Consider the following 25,211-nt stretch of genomic DNA (forward strand, 5'->3'; position numbering starts at 1 on the left):
GACAGCAAACAATTTCAGATTTAATGCACCAATTTTATACTTTTTACTCAATATTTTTCATTCAATTCTCTTCTCTTAAACCTGACATTCTAGGTACTATGAGTCCAATTGGATAGGAAATTACCATGGCTATAAGGAGATAGCCTTACAGCATGGAAATATCAGGGATCACTCATTTCCAATTATGTAAAGTTTCCCATAGTAGGCCTGAAGAGTCAAAATACTGGTCCTTAAACCAGCTGCTAGAATTGAACACTGTTCACTTTATACCTTTCATCAATAAACCTTTAATCACAGTTTTACAAGAAGAAAGAGGGGGAAAACTGTTTACAAGACAATTAAAAAAATTATACTGAAGTTACTCAGAGATTATTGCTGTTAAAAGTGATGGACAGCAAGGATGAATTAGTTAACAGAGCTCAGATGCAGCAGTCAAAAGTATACAGTAGATCTACCTTTTTACACAAAAGTGCAAAGTTACCAGTAAACGTCGTATGTAAGACCAACGTAAATTAAAAAATGTGCAAAAATGTGCAAACTATTTACACATTAATCCAGGTGCATTTGTTTCAACCCCTTTTTAGTAGTTTGTATGTATAAACACTGAGATTAAATTTAATCAGCATTAAACTGTTATTAAATAAGATTGTGTGAGACTGAAATAATGAATAGATAAATTTTATAATGTGTATGTTTTCTTGTGCTCAGATATTGTTTATTTAAAACAGTGTCATGCTGACATAATGCAGGTTGTGTTTTCCTTACAAAATTCTGGAGCAACAGTAGTGTTAAAGATCCATCTAAACATGACACATGAATTGACCATGAAGTTGCTTTGTGTGGAAATGTTCTTTTCAAAAGTAGCTGCTTTGTACGAAGTGAAATCTCCTTTAAAAAAAATAAAAAAGCATGATAAAAATGTTTTCAGATATTTAAGGGTGTAAATCTAAAGAAGGGAAGTCTGACACAAGGAAGTTAAGAACTTGCCAGCATACATGGAGAGTTTTCCTTAAAATTTAAGATTTACTCTATTTCTTACCACTATTAGCATAATTCTCCTTGAAAACATTGAAAGTTTAAAATGATTTCAAATTTTTTAAAAATGCTACAAATCACAATGTGAAGTTTCATAGGCAATATGTGGTTTGTAGATAGATGAACATGGATACATGCCTGTGGCTGTTATTAAATATAGTGATAATGTCCACATTTTTGTTTACTGCAAAAGTAAAAATATATAGGCAGGCTTAACTTCCTCATAAATTATAATAGTAAAGACATAATAAAACACATCTTGCAATATGTTGTATTTTCCAAATGTTATATTGTGCTATTAAAAATACTTGAATCCAAAAATACTCTCTTTTTGTCAGTTCTCAATACTAGGTTTACTGAAGTGAGTTGGTAAAGTCACAGAAATAAAGCTTAGGTCAGTATTTATTTTGAGAGATGATGAAGCTCAACTACAATTAGCATGAACATTGTATGTATTGTTACATATGCTTTCAACAAGGGAAAGAAACTGTTTAGAGCTTTAATCTAGAACTGGTGTGTTAGGGTTTTTTGTGGGATTTTTTGTTTGTTTGGTTGGTTTTTTTAATGGCAGTCAGGATAGATTGAAACAGTACTTCTAGACCTTTTTGAAAATTTCTGCTGAAAATTTCCTTTGAAGTAAGTACTGAGATCTGAAGAAATGTCATCTGGTCAGATTGCCTACTAGTCTGGGTCTTTCTCAAGAAGAATGTTATATGTTGGGCTCTGCAAAAATAAATGAAAAAGGAGGAAAAATAGTATTCAGTGCTAAGATATATTCTTCACATAGCTGAAGGGACTTCCAGATTTTTAACTGCACATAGCTTTTTTCCTAATATTTTTCCGCTCTTATGATTGTTTTCTGCAACAGTGAAGTCTGAGACAGAATAAAAAAATTATTAATTTAATAGGTAAATTCTACCTAATGATTTAAATAGGTTTATTTGTTTTGATGTCTTTCTGTAAGATCTTTTAATTTGGTGAAGATCCTACTTTCTTCAGACCTCACAAACCGGTTAACCTCTTGCTTTATGCAGAGACCTCGGATTAAAGTTAGCCATGCAGCTATGATTATTTCTCCATAGTTATCTGACTGTTTGACAGTGCTTCAGAGCTCACTTCTGTGAACGCCGTACAGAACACCACAGTGACTTACTATTTGGTTGTTCTCGGCTCCTCATGAGTCAGGAGATGTAACAATACTTTCAATTTTTTTGTGTTAATTTCAGTTGAGCCACACTTTTGTTCTCTTAGATCAGGTTGTTTGAATGATGATAACATTCATCTTGTTAGCATGGTGTAATTTAAATGTACTGTAGCACTGTACAAAATCCTGTTCCATTCAGCGGAATCTCTGTTGCCCCCTTTTTCAGATGACGGTTGCTGCTGGTACGAGCATTGAGAATAACATTCAAAGGACCATATCCTGCCCTAATGTATGTTCAAAATATCTTGGATTTTTGTGTAATTTAAGCCTCCTTATGTGAATTTGATATTTTGTTGCCCACAGAAGCCTGTGCATCTTGAGGTTATTCACATTATATGTTTCAGGGTCAATGAATATTGTACTACAAGTGAGGTCTCGTCCTATCAAAATTACTGTCATTTTTTCCTAAATGGTTTAATGGTGCAGCTAAATAAAGACAATGATAATATATTCACAGCTTCTTCTGCATTTACCTTGCTTCCCACCCAGCTCAATGCTCCTGTCAGTTGAAATCAGTAGAACAGCAATAGGCAAAATGAGGAAAGCAATGAGAGGCTGTATTTATTCTATTTAACCTTGTTCTAAATTGGATTTTGATATAAAGCTGTGTAATACTAAATTTGGAAGGAAGGTATTTTTGTTTTTCTTGCTTAAAGAAATATACCGCATGACTTAAAAGAGAAGAAGGGAGGACTTACTATTGCTCCTGAGGGGCAGAATAAGAAATCCATTTTGTTAACAAAAGAAGCAAATCATTCACTTGTAGTATAATAAGTCAGTTATCTTTTTTACTAAAACTATTCAGATAATGGAAAGTCATTGGGCCAAAACTGAACACTTACACATCAATGGAGAAACATTAATGAGGACTTGGGATGTACCACTGAGAAAAGACTGTGGCTCTGCATTATATAGAAGCTATTTTAAATAATTTCTTTTTCAGATAAAGATTATCTTGTTTATAGGGGAACTGGCACAAGGAATTCGGGATAAACATTTCCATCACCTTACATTCTTTTAAGATATAACAAATAATCCAAGTACCAGCACAATGTAATTAAAATAACCAATAGCTAAGAGAAAAATTGCTGTGATTTAATATTGGCAAGAAGTTAGTTCATCCTCCCTATCTGGGAAAAAAAAAATGAAATCTTAAAACAATGTTTTTTTCTGGAAAGTTTTTGCCCTTAAGGGAACAGGGAGAAATTCTTCACACTACATTTGTAGAAGATACTGCATATGACTATTTGAATCACGGATTTCTGACTGCATTCCTTGAATGGACCAACATATAAATTCTTGGCTATGATTTGTACAGTTAGATTCCAGTTTCAGACTTTCTTCTATGAATAGGAAAAAGGTTCCTCAATACAAAGTGTATGATTAATCTCCAACCTCTTCCAGCTTTTCAACATGACTTTAACTTCTCCAAGGCAATTTTAGTATTTCAGTCTGCAAATAGTACAATTTTTAATGGATGATAGTAATACGAAAGATAATAATATGACAAAATTGACAAGCATGGAAAAATGCAGGATTTCAGATGGGGTTATAGAAGTCCATACCATCACTTCAAATTTTTTTGAGGTCTTTTAGTTTATTTTCTGTTTTTTTGAAAAGTACATTAAGACAGGCTCTAAATAGATGCTTTCTTAAAAGAATGAAAAAACCCAACAACTCAGATGTTAGCCTTTATTCTTTGGATTATATCTGTTACTGCTAAAATCAATAAGTAATTCATTAACTGCCATTGAACAAGAATATCTTTATTCCTGCCTTTAGAGATCGCAAGAGCTGTCATTATAAACTGCAGTTCTTAATTATCCCCCATTTTTAATTTTTGTTTCTTCTCTTTGGACTTCTGTGAGGATTTTTTTTCTCAAAAAAGATATGTGACAATGTCCACAAGAAAGGGGAGAAAATTTAGCATTCATTAAATGCTCTTCTAATGCCGTCTCCTGATTTTCCTGTCTAAAGTTTAATGTTGAATTTAATGTTGTTGTCTCTACTCTAGAGACAGTGGAGGCTAGAGCCAGTCTCAAATGTTGGTATCAGTCTTGATGCCTTCTCTGAAGGTATCAGTCTTTCTCTTTTAACTAAAAAGGGGTCCTAAAAGGCCATCTTGGCTTAGATACCATTCTTATAGGTGATTAAAAATAAGTAATACAAATCCTGTTTTCCCAATTTAAGATGATGTTTAGGACAAGAATTACCACACCAAGCTGAAGCCTCTTAAAAGCTTGTTGTTCAATTAAGCTGTGATTCAGCTGCTTTCAATGAAGAAAACAAGGTACACCGTTTGAAGAACCATCCCCTCTTAAAACAGCTTCGACGGATTGTCACTGGGTGGTCTTTTTTACTTCACTTAATCAGTAGGTTAGGCAAATAGCTTAGCCTTGACATTAAAGACCATTCTCACAGCTGAAACACTGAAAAAAATGTGTGTGTTATCTGTGTAGATAACAATGGAAAATCTTGCAATTCAGCTGAAAGACTAGGCTCTAATGTTTCATTGCAGATGACATTTTATACTTGAATTCCTCAAATTTCAGTTTCATCATATTTTTGAGTTTAATAATTACTGAAAGTCCCGTTAGACACAAAAGAATCCTGTTCAGAGACAGAATATAATCCCTACCAACATCTACACATCATCCAAATGCAGAAAGCCTTCAGAAAGAGTGAAGAGTGGAAACCTGCACTCACCCTTTCACCCAGCATCTTCCAGGTAGGATAGGAAGAGAAGGCAGTTCTGCTTTACAAGTACTTCTGTTGTCACACGATCTTCCTGGGGCACTGTAGCAATTGTAAAAGCAGATCCAGCTTCAGTTTAGAGAAATACTGTAACTGAAGAGAGTCATCCAAAACTGGATGAATAATTGCAAAGTGTTTTATTCACTCCTAAATCTTCTAGTTTCCTGATGAGTGGAAACTGTTTATGTAGCTGTTTGTTACTGAATAAAACCCAGCTCCTTAGACTTTTTCACAAGTACACTTTTATATTATGACTGATTGTTCTTATGCTAATTAGAAAAAAATTATAAAAGGAACAACTTAGTGCATTTTGTAATATATGAGAAAGAAATTTAATTAAATCATTTATTTTATTCCATTGAATTCCAAACCTGCAATTACCTGTGTGAACCGTAGTTCTAATAACTGGTATTAAGGCTGTAGAATCTACAGCTGAAACTCTTTGAATGCATGGTAACTTTTCAATTACTGGGCTACATTATTCTGAAATGTTTTCTTGTGTCTTGTAATTACTGTGGATTGCACGACTTTGTATTTCTGCCTCTTTAAAAAGGATAGCTGTGGAGGATGCTCTCAGAAACATAAAATTTTCAGTCAGTATATATTGCACTGGTTCAGCATTTTAATTACATGGCATTAATTGTACAGTTATAATTAATTATAAAGCTCATTTAGTCAAAAAAAGGCACAATACATTTGATTTGGCTTTTCTGGCTCTTAATGTCAGACCTAAAACATATTTCTAGAAGTGCTCGTCTAGAGTTTGAGATATTAAAACTGTACAGAAAACATGTTCCTGAGACATACATGCTAAATATTTTAAAAGGATTTATTAAGCCTGAGTAACATCTCTTAATGTTATTAACAAATATAAAGGGTGTGTAGTATATAATTTTGCTTAATAGAAATACACTGCAAAGCTTGCCATAAAACTGAAACTCAGAAAGAAACTGCAATATATTCAAAATTGAGAACTCAGATATTATGACAATTTTCAAGGTACAATTTTGTGGGCAGTTTCGCACAAATGAAGAAATCTAATTTGTATGCTGTTGCTTTGTGAAATTTACACCTCCACGGTCTTCATTATAGGCCTCAATTTACCTTTATTTCCACATAAACTTTCTGTTTTCTATTTCTCATTTTTATAAATTGTTTACACGACAGAAGCTGAGTGAAGAAATTGATATTATATGCAGTAGTAATATGCTATTGCAGTTTATTAGCTTTTCTTATGTATTTTTTTAGTGGGATAATAAGAGGCACTGAACTGCTAGGTTTGCTTTCTTTCGTGCAAGATATCCCAAATATTGACTGTGTGTATATATATGTGTTATTTGTATTGATTAGTCTTTAAACAGGCACTACAATTGCTGTATACATTGAAAACACTGTTTCTTGATAAGAGGTAATTTCTGTAGATGTGCTCCTAAAGTATATGTGTGTTCTGATATGCCTGAATGGACATTACTGATGGATATAGACTCATTTAGACAGAACAGTCTATCATACTTTGATAACCCAATGCCATTACTTGATGGCTAGAAACAGTGCAGGCTAATGGTCAGAACAAAGACAGGACACTTTGTATGCAGATCCAGTTGCTGTGGTTGCATGACCTTGAGCTTCTGCAAAATGGCAGTATAAATACTCCTTTTTTTGCAGCTCTTTAAGGTCCACAGTAAAAACATAAACCACAAAGTACAAAAGAAAATGGTGGCAGGTATTAAACATGCTGTGTTTTCTTCATTTGAAACAGCAGAACTGAAGACCATGGGTTTTTTTAAACAAAATTGCTCTATGTAATAAATGAAAACATACTTCACTGCATATAACTGCAAAGAAAAGTAATTATTTAATTTTAATCAAGTGCAAAACCAAGACATTTGTTATTGTACCATCAGCTATTCCACTACTCTTTCATGGAAAAGCCACATTTGTTCTGTCTAAAGGATACATACCTTCAGGAATTCTTCATAGAATTAGTCACAAGTTTTAGACCAATTACTTTGAAAATGCAGAGGTTTTAAAATTCCAGCATATGTAATTCAGGCTGTTTTGTTTGGGTAGATGTTTTTATTAATTAAATAGCTTGCTGTGTGTAAATTTTTAACATCAATGTTTCTTATTATCTTATGGCTTTAGACAAGATATAGATAATATATAGAGACATTTTCTACACTAGTTCTGTAAGAAAGGAGCAATTTGCTTATATTTTATCGAATTCAGCAGTTATGTGGCATCTTATAAAACTGCTGGTTTTCATTCATCAGCAATCTTAATTCTTTACACTATTTCAAAAGGCATTCTGGGAGGCTTACAGTAAGAGGGGGAGAGAAAGAGAAAGCTTTGGTAGTATACAGATACCTTAAAATATCAGTGTATTTATTTTCTCCCAAATGAGAATGAAACTGTACTTTCTGTGCTTTCTGGATAAATTTTTTCTATCACAGATTAAATCCTGCTTGTTTTCATAAGTTTGTTCATGTGAATAAGCTAAGTGTGTTGTTTTTCCTTAAGTTAAACCAAATGCGTTTATTCTCAGGTAAGCCAAAGCAGAAATCATTTTTTCTATCCTGAGAACATTTCTGAGATTCAGAGAGGAAAAAATAATCCAGAACTACACATAGGAACAAAAAGCCATAAGCCTAAACATAACTACAAACCTCCAACCTTTCTCAGGTTGCCATGAAAGCTCCCTGAGCTTTCAGCTCAACTCCTTCAGCTCTTTTTCAGCCTTCATAGGACTAAGGTAATTAGAATCATAGAATCATAGAATCATTAAGGTTGGAAAAGACCTCTAGGATCATCAAGTCCAACCATCAACCCAACACTGCCATGTCTCCTAAACCATGTTATGAAGTGCCTTGTCTACATGTCTTCTTAATACCTCCAGGGATGGCGACTCTACCACCTCCCTGGGCAGCCTGTTCCAGTGCCTGACCACTCTTTCAGTGAAGAAGTTTTTCGTAATATCCAATCTAAACCTCCCCTGATGCAGCTTGAAGCCATTTCCCCTTGTTCTATAGCTAGTGACCTGGGAGAAGACACCAACCCCCACCTCCCCACAGCCTCCTTTCAGGTAGTTATAGAGAGCAGTAAAGTCTCCCCTCAGCCTTCTTTTTTTCCAGGCTAAACAACCCCAGTTCCCTCAGCTGCTGTTCATAAGAGCTGCTCTCCAGACCCTTCATCAGCTTCGTTGCCCTTCTCTGGACACACTCCGGCGCTTCAATGTCCTTCTTGTACTGAGGGGCCCAAAACTGAACACAGTATTCAAGGTGCGGCCTCACCAGTGCCGAGTACAGGGGCATGATCACTTCCCTACTCCTGCTGGCCACACTATTCCTGATACAAGCCAGGATGCTGTTGGCCTTCTTGGCCACCTGGGCACACTGCTGGCTCATGTTCAACTGTCTGTCAGCCAACACCCCCAGGTCCTTCTCTGCCAGGCAGCTTTCCAGCCACTCTTCCCCAAGCCTGTAGCGTTGCATGGGGTTGTTGTGACCCAAGTGCAGGACCTGGCACTTGACCTTGTTGAACCTCATACAGTTGACCTCAGCCCATCAAATACACCTGTCCAGATCTGTCTGCAGAGCCTTCCTACCTTCAAGCAGATCAACATTCCCACCCAACTTGGTGTCATCTGCAAACTTACTGAGGGTGCACTTGATCCCCTCATCCAGATCATTGATAAAGATATTAAACAAGACTGGCCCCAACAATGAGCCCTGGGAAACCCCGCTCATGACCAGCTGCCAACTGGATTTATCTCCGTTCACCACAACTCTCTGGGCTCAGCCATCCAGCCAGCTTTTTACCCAGCGAAGAGTACACCCATCCAAGCCATGAGCCGCCAGCTTCTCTAGGAGGATGCTGTGGGAGACGGTATCAAAAGCTTTACTAAAATCCAGGTAGAGAACATCCACAGCCTTTCCCTCATCCACTAGGTGGGTCACGCTGTCATAGAAGGAGATCAGGTTGGTCAGGCAGGACTTGCCTTTCATGAAGCTGGGCTGGCTGGGCCTGATCCCCTGGTTGTCCTGCACTTGCCTGGTGAGCTCACTGAAGATGAACCTCTCTATAACCTTCTCCAGTACCGAGGTCAGGCTGACAGGCCTGTAGTTCCCCAGATCCTCCTTCCAGCCCTTCTTGTAGATGAGCATCGCATCAGCAAGCCTGCAGTCATCTAGAACCTCCCGTTAACCAGAACTGCTGAGAAACGATGGAGAGTGGCTTGGCAAGCTAGTAACCTGCCTCGTGAAGCTACAAACCCATTTTATGTTATCACCTGGTACTTTCAGGTGTCAGACTCTCTTGGCACACAGATGTCTTATTTTTGTCCGTGGAAGGAAAAAAAATGTAGGGAGATAACCTTTTCTGAGCTTTTACCCAAACTCCATAGTTCAAAGCCTTCAGGAGTTACTTCATTAACAAATAAACTTGCAAACACAATTCTCGCTGCCAGTGACTGTTCAGCCCTATATTTTGAGTATGACACTAATCTTTTGGCCCTCATCTCCTGTTTCCCTGCCGCAGGGCCAGCACATCTCACTGTGCAGCTCAACATTTCTGCCTCTGTTCCAGACCCTGTGACAGGCAATTAGCTGACAGATCTGCTGCCTGGCAAGCTGTGCCAAGTGTGTTAAATCCTAAGGTAGAAAGAGATAGCAGCAATGTGCTGCCACTGGGGAGATGTATCACTGGCAAATGCATGTCTTAGCAACAGCGTGGTGTCCTGGTCCTCAAGTATGTGGCTGCACGCTCATGGTAATGCTGTTATGTGCGTGGTGTCGGTGTCCCAGCATAGCTTTGCAAGCACTCCAACACTTTTCTGTGGCATTTGGACTGACACAGGCTGAATGCATTGATTGCACTCATTTGTGAGGTTGAAAATTGCAAAATGGAAATCAGGATTAGGAGCTGTAGCAGTGTTAGCAAGGGATTTGCAAGGAACAGTGCTCAGGTGATGTCTAAGTTGTTCCACTCCCTTTTAGTTTTAATTTTTAGATATGCACTGGGAGTGGACACAGTACTCTACGGTTATCTCTGTTTTCAACTACAGCATGTCAATTCGTAGGTGCTTATCTGTTGGATCCTGGGAGAGGAAACAACTTTAAACAACTTTAAAATCAGTATGTATCATGATGAAGAGTATTGTATGAAAAAATCTTGCCTGGCTTCACAGAAACTAGATGTTACTAGGCAGCTTTACTGAGCAGGTCCGCTGGAGTGAAATGCCCTGGACCCTCAATCTCGGCATTCCTCTCTCTGTGGCCCACTGCGAGGTTTAATTGTTGTGGGCTGCCCATGGCCAGCAGCCAGCCAGCTAGCCAGCCGCTTCCTCGCTCCCTGCTTCAAAAGGACAGGAGGAGAAAACAGGGTGAGAAAGCTCATAGCTTGAGATAAAGATGGGAAGATCACATACTGGTTATCACAGGGGCAAAACAGTCGTGACTTGGGGAATTAATTTATTGCCAATTAAAATAGATTTGGATGGTGAGAACGAAATACAAAAAATTAACATAACACCTCCCACCACCACCCCTCACTTTTTCCCAGGTTCAACTTCACCGCTTCACTGCCAGCTCCTCCATCCCCCCTACCCCAAGGAGCGCAGAGAGATGGGGAATGGGGGTTAAGGTCAATCCATAACAACTCTTCTCCAGCTGCTCCTTCTTCCTCACACTTTCCTCTGCTGTGAACCGAGGTTCCCCATGGGTTGCAGAGTGGATATCTGCTCCGGTGCCTGGAGCACCTCCTCCACGCTTCCTCTGTGACCTGGTGTCCACACTGTGGTTTCTCTCTCGCTCCATTTTTCTTTCCTTCATCCTTTGCCTGTGGCATTTTTTTACCCTTTCTTTCAAACACTTTCCCTGAGGTGCCGCCACCGTGGCTGCAGGGCTCAGCCGTGCCCTGGGGTGGGTGGGTTGGAGCCGGTTGGAGCCGGCTGGAGCCGGCTGTGTTTGGCTCGGTGCAGCCCTGGGCTCTCCCCACAGAGGCCGCCCCACAGACCCCCACTGCCAGTGTCTGAGCACCTGCACCCAGGACACTTGTGTAGCTGCACTCTCAGCATGCCTTACACATTCAAATCTACAAATGGGGATGAGCTATGCCCATGCCCATCTAGTAAGGGGGCTTTCAAGCCACAGAAGGAAGATCTAGATTTGGCAAGAACTATGCCTTGCCTGACTTTTACAGGAAATATATGCATATAAAGATGTCCTTTGGGGAGAAGAGCAGATTTTATTGGTTTGGTAATAGTTTGCCTTGGTATTACTACTGAGAAAAATCTTAGTCCTATTTCCAGAAAACAGATAGGAGGAAATCATTCCATGACAGAGATTTAATGCATATGAAGAGATTTTCTAGATAACAGTCATGCTCCAAGATACATTCAGTTACTACTCTTCTGGAATTTGCATTTTTCTTGGAAAACAGAGACAGAAGAGCCACCAGGTGTTAATTACTGAGAGATAACTCATTGGGCAAAGGCCAATTGGCACATTCCTTTGTAAGAATAGAAGAATGCTGTCCATCCCTTTGCTGTACCCTCCTACTCTGGTCCAAATGTTACTGATGTCACTTTCCTGAACAATTTTTATGCTGAGTTAAGAGGGCTGGAAAGACAGCTTGACTTTTTGTTGCAGCCATTAGTAGGCTCAGTCATCATTGCCTTCTAATAACATAATCTCAGTTTTATTCAGTTTCAAGGAGCTGTATTCACTTTGACAGCATCATTAATCAAAACAAAGTTTACATCCCAGCATTCTTCCTGGTCTTTACAAAAAACCCCACCAAACACAAAGCCAGCAAAGGTCAAAACTGTCCCCCAACCAATGAAACATTGGGAGAAACTGTCCTCAAAAGATGACTAGTGTGCTTCTTGGCAAATATGAGCCTAAATGGATTTAGAAAAGCCTGTTTAATTTTTATTTATCTGTCTTTGCCACATGGCTGTCAAGTACTGTGATTTTGTTAGCATTACAATGTAAAGTCATTTTTAATCTATTCAAGGCATGGATAATTGCCACTTACCATCATCAGTGAAGGTCTGTGATAAAATGCTCACTGGCTGTCATCTGAGACTAGGATTTAGATTACTTGGGATATCTAGCAGTTTCTTGGTCATAATCTTGTTTGTTTTAAATACTGTGTGTTTATATGCTGATGTTTCAATTAAATGGAAGTATCTCACTAAATATCATCAGCTCTAATTTTAGTAAAAAAGAATTAACTCTGATTACCTGTAACTTGATCAGTGCATCAAATTTCAGCCTGACTTTTCCTGCAACCAGTAACACTACTCTTTCTTGCTTTGGTTACATGTACATTTTTACAGTTACTGAAGATGTTATCTTACTCCTGGCAGTTTAAATAGTGGATTATTGTGAAAAGAACATTATTCAACATTTACAATACTTTTCAGTCTCCTAAAAGATGAAATCTCCCCAAACAGAAGGCCATGTCACCCCCAGTGTGTCTGAAAACAGGTTCACATGTTTCTGTTCTGTACCTTTACTGCATTACAGATTTGGAAAGTTGTACTAAATTAGGTTCTACTCTGGATAAGTGAGTTAGGAGGCGTTTAAAATAGAAACTCCTGAAGAGTTAGGACCAGGAGCTGTTAAAAAAAATTATCACCTCAGATTCAGTTTATTTTTATGCTTAGATCTCAAGGAATCCTTCAATTACACTAAGTAATGAAAACTTGAAATTTCTTATTTTCATCAGGTTTTAACTGATAACAGCAACAGCTTAAGAGTTTTTTCTTCCTTCCTGTTATGTTGAAATAGTTGATGGCAAAGAATATCACTGTATAAAGCAATCAGATAATTTTTCTCAAGAATATTATAATGTCCTAATATGTACAAAATACAGTTTTAGAATCAGTGTCCAGTAGGTTGAAATTGTTTGAATTATACTAAAAAGATCATTCAACGTCTCAAAATGAGATTATGCAAAATCTTAATAATTATGAAAGTTGAAGCTTATATAAACTCATGGAGATGCTATTTTTTTACAAATTATGATAATGAAGGTTTTGATTGAATCTTCTAACACATTTTAAAGCTGAAGTTAAATATATATATTAAGGATGAACAGTGTTAATCTGTGTTTAGCCAAGGTTTAAAACACCTTTTTTTACACCTATGCAGAAATCTTTATTTTGCATTAAAATACATGCTTAAGCTGCATACTGGAAGTGTAAAAGGACAGCCACAAACTGACAGTAAACAATTAGTTCGCAGAGCATCTGTATTATTCATGTTCATGCTACTTACTTTTAATATTGACGTTCAACAGTTCAGCGCTGCTGTCCTGGTCCTAAACCTTCACAGAGTGGCAAATTGTGCATTTCTGTTGTGAAGTCTATGAGCACAGGGGTTGTGGCAAAATCTCACTTCAGGTGTTTGATGGGTCATTGCATCCACCCTGGGGTTCTTGTTTGCTGCTCCTGGCTGTGATCAGAGCCCATTGCTGTTCCTGCATGCCTGGCCCGCCAGGGCGTTGCTCTCCCCAGTAACAATGGTTGCAGATATAAGCCACTCTGATTTACGTGGAGATGTGCCTGGGGCACATCCAACCCTGTGTCTGGAAAGAGTATCTTTTCCCCAGCATAGATATAGCTGAGGTGAATATGCTGCATGCAAATTTGATTTAAAAAGGAATTAGTCTCTAAAACCATTTAGAAATGGTTTCTAAAAAATGTAGCTATAATCTATGTAAATGGATCTAAATTCCTTAGAAGATGGTAGAAGGGATTGTATGTGTGACAGATAAGGAGACAAATCAGTTGCTTTAGTGGGTTAAAAAAGTGTTCCTTCAATCTAAATCCCATAATGCGAAACCTTTGTAATTTAAAATGGAAGTAGCTGCTGATATTGTGGTTGCTAGCTGCAACAACAGCACTAGCCTAGAGTTTGAGAATAACATGTGAGTTTTGAGGACAACATAACCCCCACAGATGTTCAGAAAAGCCCACTCAAGCTTTGCTCCTATGCTTAGTGTTTAGAGCTACTCATAGAGTTAAAACTAAAATCACTGTGGACTCTCAAAGACATTTGATGGTTTATATAATCAGATTAGAGCTAGGACTTCAATGCTGCTAATGGTTAATGTTGACTGAACGTACTTTTGGTGTTGGGATCTCCTGGTCTGTCTTGCTTTTGGTGTATAGCTTTTGCGTGATGAACCTGGGAGCCTTTCTCTCTCTTGCTGCTCGGGTGCCTTTGCTGGAACTCAGGGGAGGCAGACAAGGAAGCTTTCCCATGCAAATGGGAAAAATCATGTATTAGAATGAAATAATGACTAGAGTGAAAAGGGCAGCCAAGGACTGGAAGGGGGAAAACCATGATGACTCATAAAGCAAGGAGTCTGGAAGCACGTGGATGATCAGAGACCCCAGCGGGAACAGGGGCTGGTGGCTGTGGGGGAGGGACACAAACTGAAACAGATGAGAAGTAAGAGTGGAGAAGGAAGTATTCAATGACACGGATCTCCCAACTGAAAAAGCAGGTCACCGAAAAGAAAACTTTTAATGGAAATGTATCCAGTTTTGTAGGAAAGATGTCTCAGGTCTAGAGACTGAGGGAGGGTGAAAGCATAAGAGGTGCCCCCTCAGAAGGTATCCTGAGTTCCAATAGACAAAACAGTGAATGATGGTATAATAGTGGCTTGTGTGCACGAGGCACTTCTATAGACAACCATAATCCTGCTACTGGCACCTAAATAACACTCTTGCACTCTTTTAATATAGCCCTTTTACTGTAATTCTACAACACATTATTTGTAGACTTACAAATATATTACATTTTGAGTGGTGAGATAGAAATTTTGTTGTAATTGTTTCCCCAGCCAACAGTTCTGGTTTATTAAACTGCTAATAGTTGTCTGCTAAGAAGAAACAAACAAGTCCCAGGAAAGAAAAGGAATTATTTTAAAGGCCAGTATTACTTAAGCACATGTTTTATGTTTACAGCAGGTTGGAGTAAGAAATAATTGGAAAGCATACCAATATTGCAAATGACAGATCAGAGGAAAAAGCTTACACTAAAGATCATGTTTTGAATTTCCTCAGTGCCTCAAGGAAGTCATTGGCATGGAAATGCATAAATGCTTTATACAGTAATGATTGAATATAATACTAAGGCAAGGATTAAACTTGATTTCAGTTTCTCAATAGAAATGCCGGGGGAAAAAAATCGATACCACGAGAACTCTAAACTGTGTATCTCAAATGTAGCATATTTATTTTCTTCATCTGAGGAGCCATGATGACAATGAAAGAAATTTGTTAAGAGAAACTCTCCTTCCTGTGTTGCATTTACATTGTAATGCTTGCTGCAGTGTGATTTAGTTTATGTTTGCAAAAAGATAGAGGTGGGAATATGATTATTCTGTAGAGTTTGAATTTCACCTGACCTTTGAATTGCACCACTACTTTTTCATTCATATGTAGTAAGCCTATTAAAGGTTACCTGGGTAGTGATACAATGAATTTTGCAACTCTTTTCTTTTTCTGATGAAACTGTTGATGCATTTTAATCTAGGTTAACAAAACAAGCACAAAAAACTTTAGAAGAGCTTGCTATCCAGCAGTTATTTTTGTCTGATCTTTGTTATATCTAATTATTGTACGTATGTAAAATACTTCTTTTTGATCTAGATATGTCCATCCTTTGTATTACATATCTTAGAGACTCAACAATATCAAATTATTAGCATCAACTGGCTTCTTACTCCATTATTCCCTATCTTATATTTTATAGTAAAAGGCATGATTATACAGTAAGGCATAATTATAGGTTAAGGGAGAAGTGTGAAGAGAGAGATAATTTGCAAAAGGAGAAATATTTAAAAATTAAACAGAAGGAACAAAGAGAAACCTATTTAGGGACAATTGAGCAGGAAGAAACCTTATGAAGACACTTCTAGAAAGGCATCCTGTGATCTGCTAAACATAGTAAACTTTCTTCCTCTTAAATATATTCTTTTTTCTATACAAATAGATTATTCCCCAGACAAATAATGAACAAATTTTACTACCATGACTACTTGATTTTGAAGCATATTGAGTTACTTCTTGGCTTTATTATTATTGCAATTAAACAATCCTAATTTTATACAAATGGAAAAAGAATCCTTTTCAGATCTTAGTTTTAAAAACTTCTCAGGATTAGTATGACTGTCTAAATTTCTGTTCTGAGAGTAGTATTAACATAATTCTGAAAACTGGATAGTGAGAAATCGTAATAAATTTTACATAAGGTTAATAGTTTCTCCCTTTGAAGAAATAACCTTAATTTATTTTTATGAAATAAAAAGTAAAATGAGTTCTCCTGTCTTCTCTACAGTCAAATCCTCCAGGTGAGGATCAAAACTTTTAACTATTGTTTCATTTTGTCACAGTTTGTGGAATCAACTAGTACTGCATTTGAGGAATAAGCAGGTTAATTTTGAGAGAACTGAAAAAGAATCAATTGAGGATACTTTGAAGCATGGATGCCCAGTTAGATTTAGATGTGGAGCATGTGCTGGGAGGCTGGTTTCTTCTCGTAAGTCTTTAATATCTTCTTGTCATGATCTCATTCTATGCCTTTACTTGAAGGGCATGGTCCCAACCGGAGATGGGGGGAGGAGAGCAAGAATGTGTTTGGTTACAAGATTATAAGAACAGAAAGAGAATTGTTTCCACTTTGCAAAATTATCACAGAAATAAAAATAGCTTCTGTATATTGTGAAAAAAAGTCTTACTGGTTTTCAAAAGTGATAGAAGTACTTCTTAAAATGGTCTAATTTTTCTGGTGAATTAAATAAGTACTTTAGTTTTGACTTCAGTATAGACTGAAATGTTATAAGCTCAAGCTTACACTAGAAATCTATTTCTTATTGCAGTTGTGCAAAAGGAGTTTTATACTACCATTTAATTGCAGAAGGATTTGGGGTTATTTTTTCAGGCAAGTTTCATTACTGAAGCTGTATTAAGAACGGTTACCTTTAAATTAGTTTTCTTTTTTGAAATTCATCCTCAAATATCCTAATACATTTTTATTTGTTCCATAAACAATGTCTTTGATGTATCTTTTAAATCAGATGAAAATAGGTACAGAACTAACCACTTCTTCAACTCAATTGATTTTAGAATATTGGGTAAGCATCAATATTTTCCTTGAAAAGGAATCAATTTTGATTGGTAACTGTATGTTTAAGCAACATGTTTGAAAAGATGTAGTTTCTCAAGATGTGTTGTTTACTATTAGATCCCGTTACTCAGTATGTGAATTACGGGTCTGGCTATTTGAAAGAATATGGTTTGTCATAAATTCCAAGGACTGTAGCTGGAAAGTCTGACAGTATTCTATGCAGTCACACTGGTAGTCTTTCCTCATTTTTATTTTCTCACACATTTACACCTGTTAAAAGTCAGAACCCAAATCCAAACTAAATTGGTAAAAGCAGATGAAGGGTAAAAATAGGATGGAGAGCTCATAATCTGTTTAGGATTTCTAAACTGAGCTATATAATAGTATCTATATGACATAGCCTGTATCAAATTGCATTTTGCAGTCATAATTAGTCTGTGGTAGGTCTAATTTTTCTGCAGGAGGCAGGATAATACTGGAAATTGTAATGAGTTTCAGTCCTGTGAATTATACAGTCACCAGAAACAAGCATACTGCTCACACATAGGAACAACATTTCTTCCTGGCACCTATGGTAGAAAAAACCCAGGTACTTCCTTGATAGCATTTTGCCTTTTTCTTCCATAGTACAGTCTGTTCTTAAGAACCCCTGCCCACAAACAACATCCCTGTTAGTTTTCCTGTTCTTACACCCCTTTTGAGGACAAGTCTGAGCTGTTACAGTGGTACAGTTTGAAGATCTCGTTTAACCTGGGAGCAGTTTTAGCAGGCAATAGTTCTAGTTACTTCTGCAAAGAAAATATGTGTTACAGGGTAAGGAGACAGTTGTTCAGGGACTATCTTGTGGTATAATTCCTTTTTGGTAACAATAATATGACCTGTATCTATATATTGTAGCTAGTCCAAAATCCTCCAAGGGTATCCCAGAAGGCATGTCAATCTCTCCAGTTCTTGGTCTCCCCTTAAAATATTCTATTCTCATATGACAAAAATTATGACATTTTTGTGGTTATTCATTTATTAGTGTGCCTAAGGAATAAAAAGAGTTTGTACAGGTTCCCATGGGAAATTACATTTTTATGAAGATCTGACCTCTAGCAAACTGTGTGCTTTTATTCTTCACTCTAGAGCTGCACCTGAGGATGAGGTCTCCTTCAGACTTGGCCTCTGCACAGCTCATGATATCATGCACTCTCTAGCTGTGAGCAGAGGAGTTGAGGTTGTTCTGATTGTAGAAATGAACTTTATTTGGTCTGAACAAAAGTATTTGCCCAAGATTAAGACAAGGAAGGAGAGTGAAGTGGCAATGTTATGGCAAACACTCTTAGTAATTCCTAGCACAGTCTGAGATTCAGGGACTGGAAGCCACTGCAGGACACCTTGAATCTTACATCCCAACCAGATGCTACAACAGCCATCTGCAGATTACATTTTTTTATTCTGCCAGCTGTGTGGACAGCTCACGTTGCGATGTGGGGATTGCAGACTGTGGAGGCAGACACTTCTGTAGCTGGCATAAATGTACACTGATGCTTATCCTGGAAGGCAACCGAAGGGAAGGGATGCACAGAACAGTTTTTTCTTGTTCTATCATATACTTTTGTATCCTTGGATGCAAGGATCTCCTAGACTTTGTTTAATCTGTCCTCAGGAACACTGCAGTAGTGAAGGACAGCCCTGACTCTAATCTGCTGCTACACCGTGGAGCTTGCCTGTGGCTTGAGGTGATCATCCATAGCTGTAAGCTGTTAGAATGGACAACTGGCTCTCACCCAAAGCAATTCCCAGGTTTGGTTTGGGAGTTGTCATGAGCCAGAGATAGTAAGCCACTGAGCAATTTGCCAGCAGTTACCCTGTTTTGAAGGCTGAGGAAGTGTGATTAGCACAGGTTTGGCCAGAGTATGTAATTTTGCCTTTACCCTTAAAATGTATCAAGTTTCCACCTGCAGCTTTTGATGGGCTATAGAAGAATGTACTGCTGTTGCTGGGTGGTATTTTTTTTCACTTATAACACTGTTAGCTACTGTTTACGTAGTTTACTTTTATTCCTATGAGTTTCAGTTATTGTTCACATTTCTGCCATTATTTTATTCATTTGCTTTCTGGCTTACAATTTAATGCACTTTTCAAAGCTGCTTCATTTTGCTGAAAAGACGACTACTGCTGATCAGGAAAAGGAGGAATGCATTTCCTGTGTTTACACTCACAATGTAATTTTGACATAAAAATGAGAAAGAGAATGGAAATGAGAGCTCCCACTGAAAAGTGAGCTGTGTCAAAAGGTAGCGTGGCCAATGTTGCTGGCCCACGACTCTGTAAAGGAAGAGTTAGCAACCAAAGCACTGAAGGAAAGCACACACAATACAGACGCATCAAGCTCTAGATTCTACTGTATGAAAGTGTATAATTCAGCTGTCCTCTGGGATTACTGTTTGTTTGTCAGTCCAGGTGGCTGTAATGTCTATCTTTTCTCATTTCTGTTGGTTTATCAGGAAAACTGATTATGCAGTATGTAGCTGAAGCCAGTTATCTGTCACACTGTCACATTGGCTCTGACTTGTCCCTCACATTTTACTGTCTCTTTTTTACTACTTAGATTGTAAATTCCTTTGGAGAGAAACCACATCTTTCTCTGCTTTCAGACCACACAATATGATGAAATACTAGACCTTGAGGTAGGGTTTCTAGTGCAAATTTATAAAAACTATTTAATATGAAATAAATTTGTTGTGTGTATGGAGTATTATAGCATAAGAACTGAAAGGAAAGTTATATTACTTTCACTTGGATCAGCCAGAAATTATGGCCAATATATCTGACCTTATTGAGAAAGTGTTTCCAAGTGTTGTACCACTGGTGGCAAAAATTTCCAAAGCTGTGTATTCATGGGATGATATATTTGGCTTTCTTTATATTTTTAAATTACATAAAAGCACTAGCTTTCTCTGTCAAGTTTTGACAGTTTAGTTCTTGTCCCTTCAAAAGAAGTTTACTGGTTTAGACTTGCAAGGCTGACTGACTTTTGAGAGACACATCTGAAAGACTCCTAAGTTAAGATAGAGGAATCCCAACTATATAAATCAGTAACTCCATCCTTGAGGGGGAATCCATACGTTGGATTTAGGTATCAAGATGCAGATTACTTTTTGGAATTGAAAGTTCCCCAAATATTGAGGCATTCTTGGGGTCTAGTTGAGCAAGATTTACTGCAAGGGGCTACCTTTCTGATGTGGTTAGCCTTGCCACTTTAACAGATCCGATGGAGGCTGTGGCTGATGAAGCCCATCTCTCATCTGGGTCCCAGCATGATTTCTTTAATTGAGTGAAAATACTGCAGTAGGTGCTAGACGCATTGCCACCTGGTACTTTTAAGCCATGGGAATCATTTATGACATTACTGCTGCCATAGAAACCTATTTCAACTCAACAGAAATTCAATTAATGGAAAAAGCTTTTGAGCCTGAATCATTCATATGTTGTTACTCCTAAGAGGTTTGCCAATGCAGTCGAGACTTCTGGAAACATTTTGCAGTCCCTCAGAGCGGTAGTTTTATTCTGACTGTATCCACAATGTGGTCCCATGGTCTGTCCTTTTAATAGAACCCCAACATAAACTAACATTCTCCACACATGCCTACATAATATTATCAGTTTCTAAAGAAGTTAAGAAATCTGAGCGAGCTATTGAATTTCTGCTGCTGAGGTTTCAGAATATCAGAGCCCAATACTCTCTGACCAGGCTATTTTAGATATTACACATGAGGAAGGTTTAATGTTTAATATCAGATTTACTTGTTTGAAGATATTTGACATTACCGGGGATTTTGATTTAGAAAAGTGGTACAGCAATATTCTGAAATCACAACACAAGCACAGTATAGCAATCGCACTATATGGTGAAATCACCTAATGAACATAATTAACATTCTCTATATGCTCTACTGTCATGGCGCTGGGCATTCCTAGTTACTGGGAAGGAATACATAGGTTGAAGCCATCTCAAAACCTGTTGCTCTCTTCAAAGTAATTTTTGCTGTTTGCTCAATATTTATGCTATTTGTTGGGCTGAGCTACATACACAGCTCCCCATGCTGGTCTGTATGCTAGAAGACAATGCTTTCTATTGATTATTTTGGAGAAGGTCATTTACATAACCTGGTGACCCACTCAACTGATACAGCCATTTATCTACAATAAAGGCCACCTTCTGGCCTCCTTGGTGTTGAGATATGTTCAGCTTCCTTTATGGTAGCTGTGGCCACTTCCAACATTCTTTTCTGAGCATGTCGTCTGTCTTCTCTGAGCTTCATTTCATTGTAGGGTTTCATTGATCGATCACACAGAATTGGCAATATTGTAAATTAGAGCAAATACTCTTGGAAGAACAAAAAGAGCATGCTAAGCAGTTTGTACGTGTGCCTCCTTCTTTTCTTAACAACTCCAAGTGACCACATTCAGATAATAAAGCTGAAGTTTGTCAAATTCACCTCTTTGGTCAGGTATTCTGGAACACAGAAGTCCTAATATGGAAATTTCATCAATAGACAAACAGAAATATGATACTGCATGTAGGAAAGGTGAAGAAGGCATCAGTTATATGAATAATTCTTCTTATTACATAAATCATTAATTCTCTGACACGAAAACAAGATTTGTTTTTAAAGATATCCATGAAATACTCTGCAGGTATTACAGAGAAGGCCTTTAGAGAATAATATTAAAGAAATAAAATGTTTCATTTACATTTAAAAATTTAGATACATAGAAGTTCTTAAGCAAACTGTTGTTTGAAGATCTAGTAAGACTGCACGCGCATATGTTCATGCAGTTTTACATAAGTTACCCGATAACAGACAAATAAAATTATTTAAATCTCAACATAATTTGTAGAAAAAGAGCAAATCAAGTTGAATAGTCTTCCTGAGGCAAAACAGAAGCTACAACTTCATGCAAAGCTCAGCATGATCAGAGAGGAAGGATATTTTCAAGTATTTCTGTTTCAGCAGATATGGGCTTAGGTGTCTAAGTGCAAAAAAGGATAGCTTTTATTATCCCCTTTATTTTTGCAAAGTGGCCTAATCGAGTTCTCTTATTTCTTTTTTTCCTGTTGAAGAGTCTTTTGATATTATTGCAATGCTTGGGGTTTGGGTTTGTTTGTGTTTTGGTTTTTTGTTTCCAAAACGGTCTAAAAGTGGATAATGAACACTGAAATGTTGTCACTGCATTTTAATTCATTTAGTCTTGTTATTTTTGGACACCGAATGCAGTTAAAAATAACTCAAAATTTTAAAGAGGGAACTGTACTTTTCTTAGATGTCGATTTTCTCTCTCCCACATTAGAATAGACTGCTTTCTTAGTGTATAAGGCATATAGATTTCGTTTTAAATAAAAATATTGTATGAACTTATACTATAGATCAGTGGCTTATTCATAAAGTTGGTAATAAAATTTTGAAAAATAGAGACTGGAAATGAAAATGTTAGATAACACACAGCTTTACAGAGCATTGAAAAGCAATTGATTCAAAAAAGATGAGAAGGAAAAGAGGTGCCACCTTCAGTTCCATATTGGGATCTGATTTTCTTGCGTTCCAGTAGTGCTAAAATATATGCCTACCTATGTAGGTATCTTCAAGCCTTTTTGTAAATTTGTATGTGATGATTATATACTAAATATTGTGCAGACAACTAATCTTTTGGCTGACAAAGTCAGATTTTCACTCCATCAAGCAGGTCAAGACACAGACAGGGTGCTCTGCCCAGCTATACTGAGGCATTACCTTTCCAAACTGTTAGGTGGTTTGGCACCCAGGCAGGGATTTTGCCTACCAGGTTACCCACAGACAATTTACAGACAAACTGTGAGATAGCTCTGGCACCTGTGAGAAAGCTGAACATGGGCTGAGTTGTGGGCTGCATGGCCACACCTGGGACAGTGTTTTACAGGCAGCTAGGATGTAGACTTCGGCATGTAACAAGAATCTCTGGAGTTATCTTCTGCTTTATTTCTGAGGCCTGGGATTCTTTCATTTTTTACCTCCTCCTCATCACAGCTTTTGTTAAATAATATGAACTCAGAAGTGCTAAACTAGATGTCTCCCTGAAATAGGTATATTCAAGATTTTTTGTAAACTAATGGGTGACGGCAATTACCTTTTTGTGATGCCAGAGGTTTCAAGGCTTCAGGCTGAGGGGATTGCATATCTCTAAATCAAAGTTTACAAAGTGTAGTATAGTATGATTGCTGTAATTATTAGTTATCTTCACTACATTTAACTAAGTTCCACTGCTTTTTTCTACAAGTAACAAAGCACATACATTCCCTAGAGAATGATGAACTAGTGAGGTATCATTTTCTGCAGGATTTATGTTCTTCCTGTTTGAAAAATCTTGCTTTTACGATTGGGAAATTTGTTTTCATATATGAGTGGCATAATGCAATGCTGTAGCCTTAATTCATTATCTACTTCTTTCCATATCAAAAGTACCAAATCCCAGTTCTCTTGATTGAAGTATTTCTCTACAGTTATAAGAAATTTCCCCCTTTTACGAAGGAACTAAAAGGTAAATATTTAAAATAAACAGCTTACTATAGAGTTATGTTGGTAATTCATGCAATAGAGCAACTGTTCAGTTTTATCAACTTTAAACTACTACAAGAAATTCTCTTCTAGAAAAACAGTCTTCTCTTAAGTATTGCTTTACACTGAATCTTAGTATCCTTTTGATTCCGGTGATCACTTTTTTCTGAGCTTTCTCACGTGATGACTGGTTTTTTTCATAGATACACCAAATGGTTTATGAGTGAAGGGAGGTTCCATTATTTACTTCATTTGCATTTTTTGCTTTCTGTTTTACTGAGGAGATACTTCCAGATAATTATTTACAAATTTATCTCCTCCTTTTGCCCAGTTTCCCATCAAATAAAGCATTATCCCCCTCTACTCTGCCCTAGTGACACCACATTTGGAATACCGTGTCCAGTTTTGGCCCCCCCAGTTTAAGGACACGGAACTGCTTGAGCAAGTTCAGTGGAGAGCTACAAAGATGATCAGGGGACTGGAGCATCTCCCTTGTGAGGAAAGGCTGAGAGACTTGGGTTTGTTCAGCCTGGAGAAGAGAAGACTGAGGGGGAATTTCATAAATACCTACAAATATCTAACAGGCGGGTGTCAAGAGGGTGGGGCCAGACTCTTTTCAATGACAGGACAAGGGGCAATGGGCACAAGTTGGAACACAGGAAGTTCCACCTAAACGTGAGAAAGAAGTTCTTTCCTGTGAGGGTGACAGAGCAGTGGAACAGGCTGCCCAGAGAGGTTGTGGAGCATCCGTCCCTGGAGACATTCAAAACCCACCTGAACGTGTTCCTGTGCCCCCTGCTCTGGGTGTGCCTGCTCAAGCAGGGGGGTTGGGCAAGATGATCTCCAGAGGTCCCTTCCAACCCCTACCATTCTGTGATTCTGTGTGATTCTGTGATTAGCCATGTTCAGAAACCTGACAGAATAAGCTGTTTGAGCAAGTTAATCACTATTAACTACAAATTGCTTATCAGTTTGTCAGGGCAAGCACAGAGTTTAATATAGGGCTACCATCATGGATACTTTGGTGATACTTAAACCTAACAACCTTAATCTCATTTGTCAGTGCTGGCACTCAGAGTCATGTTATGGCATTATGATCTCATCCACTGCTGCCAGGCTGGGAAAGGAACCAGACTAAATCATCCTGACTAGAGATGGGGCAAAGAGTGCCTGGGTGAGAGCTGCCTGTAAGCTCATGAGCTCTAACTGTGTCTTTCTGCTCAGCCACAATAAATATTTTTCTTTTAAGTTATTATGCTTTTCAATTATAAATTTGATTCAAAGGATTGATGGGTTGTGTCTAGGGATTTAATTTTTAGAAGCTAAATCCTTCAAAGTTTTTCCACCATTGTGATTGAATTTGATTTCTTTGCATCCACCGGCTTCAGAAAGAGGAGTACCAGGGCAAAAGGAGGATAATATAGCTGTAAGGTTTTGAAGCACTCTGAACTGCTGTGGGACCCTAAGCTTCAGCACATGTCTAGCTGTATATTG

At 37.7% G+C, this 25,211-nt stretch overlaps 1 protein-coding gene across 6 annotated transcripts in view; it reads left to right on the forward strand.

Annotated features, from left to right (window-relative positions):
• PPFIA2 (PPFI scaffold protein A2) overlaps positions 1-25,211 on the forward strand; it is a 344,808-nt gene that overhangs the window by 170,709 nt on the left and 148,888 nt on the right. For 3 of the 6 annotated variants that reach the window (XM_075080712.1, XM_075080714.1, XM_075080716.1), the window contains one exon: positions 2,406-2,468. The exons of the other annotated variants lie outside the window; for them this stretch is intronic. In XM_075080712.1, coding sequence (XP_074936813.1) covers positions 2,406-2,468 — 63 coding nt within the window. The remainder of the gene's footprint in view (positions 1-2,405; positions 2,469-25,211) is intronic. 6 annotated transcript variants of the gene reach the window in all.

This window comes from Phalacrocorax aristotelis, chromosome 1 (genome assembly GCF_949628215.1).
Source record: "Phalacrocorax aristotelis chromosome 1, bGulAri2.1, whole genome shotgun sequence".
Taxonomy (NCBI): domain Eukaryota; kingdom Metazoa; phylum Chordata; class Aves; order Suliformes; family Phalacrocoracidae; genus Phalacrocorax; species Phalacrocorax aristotelis.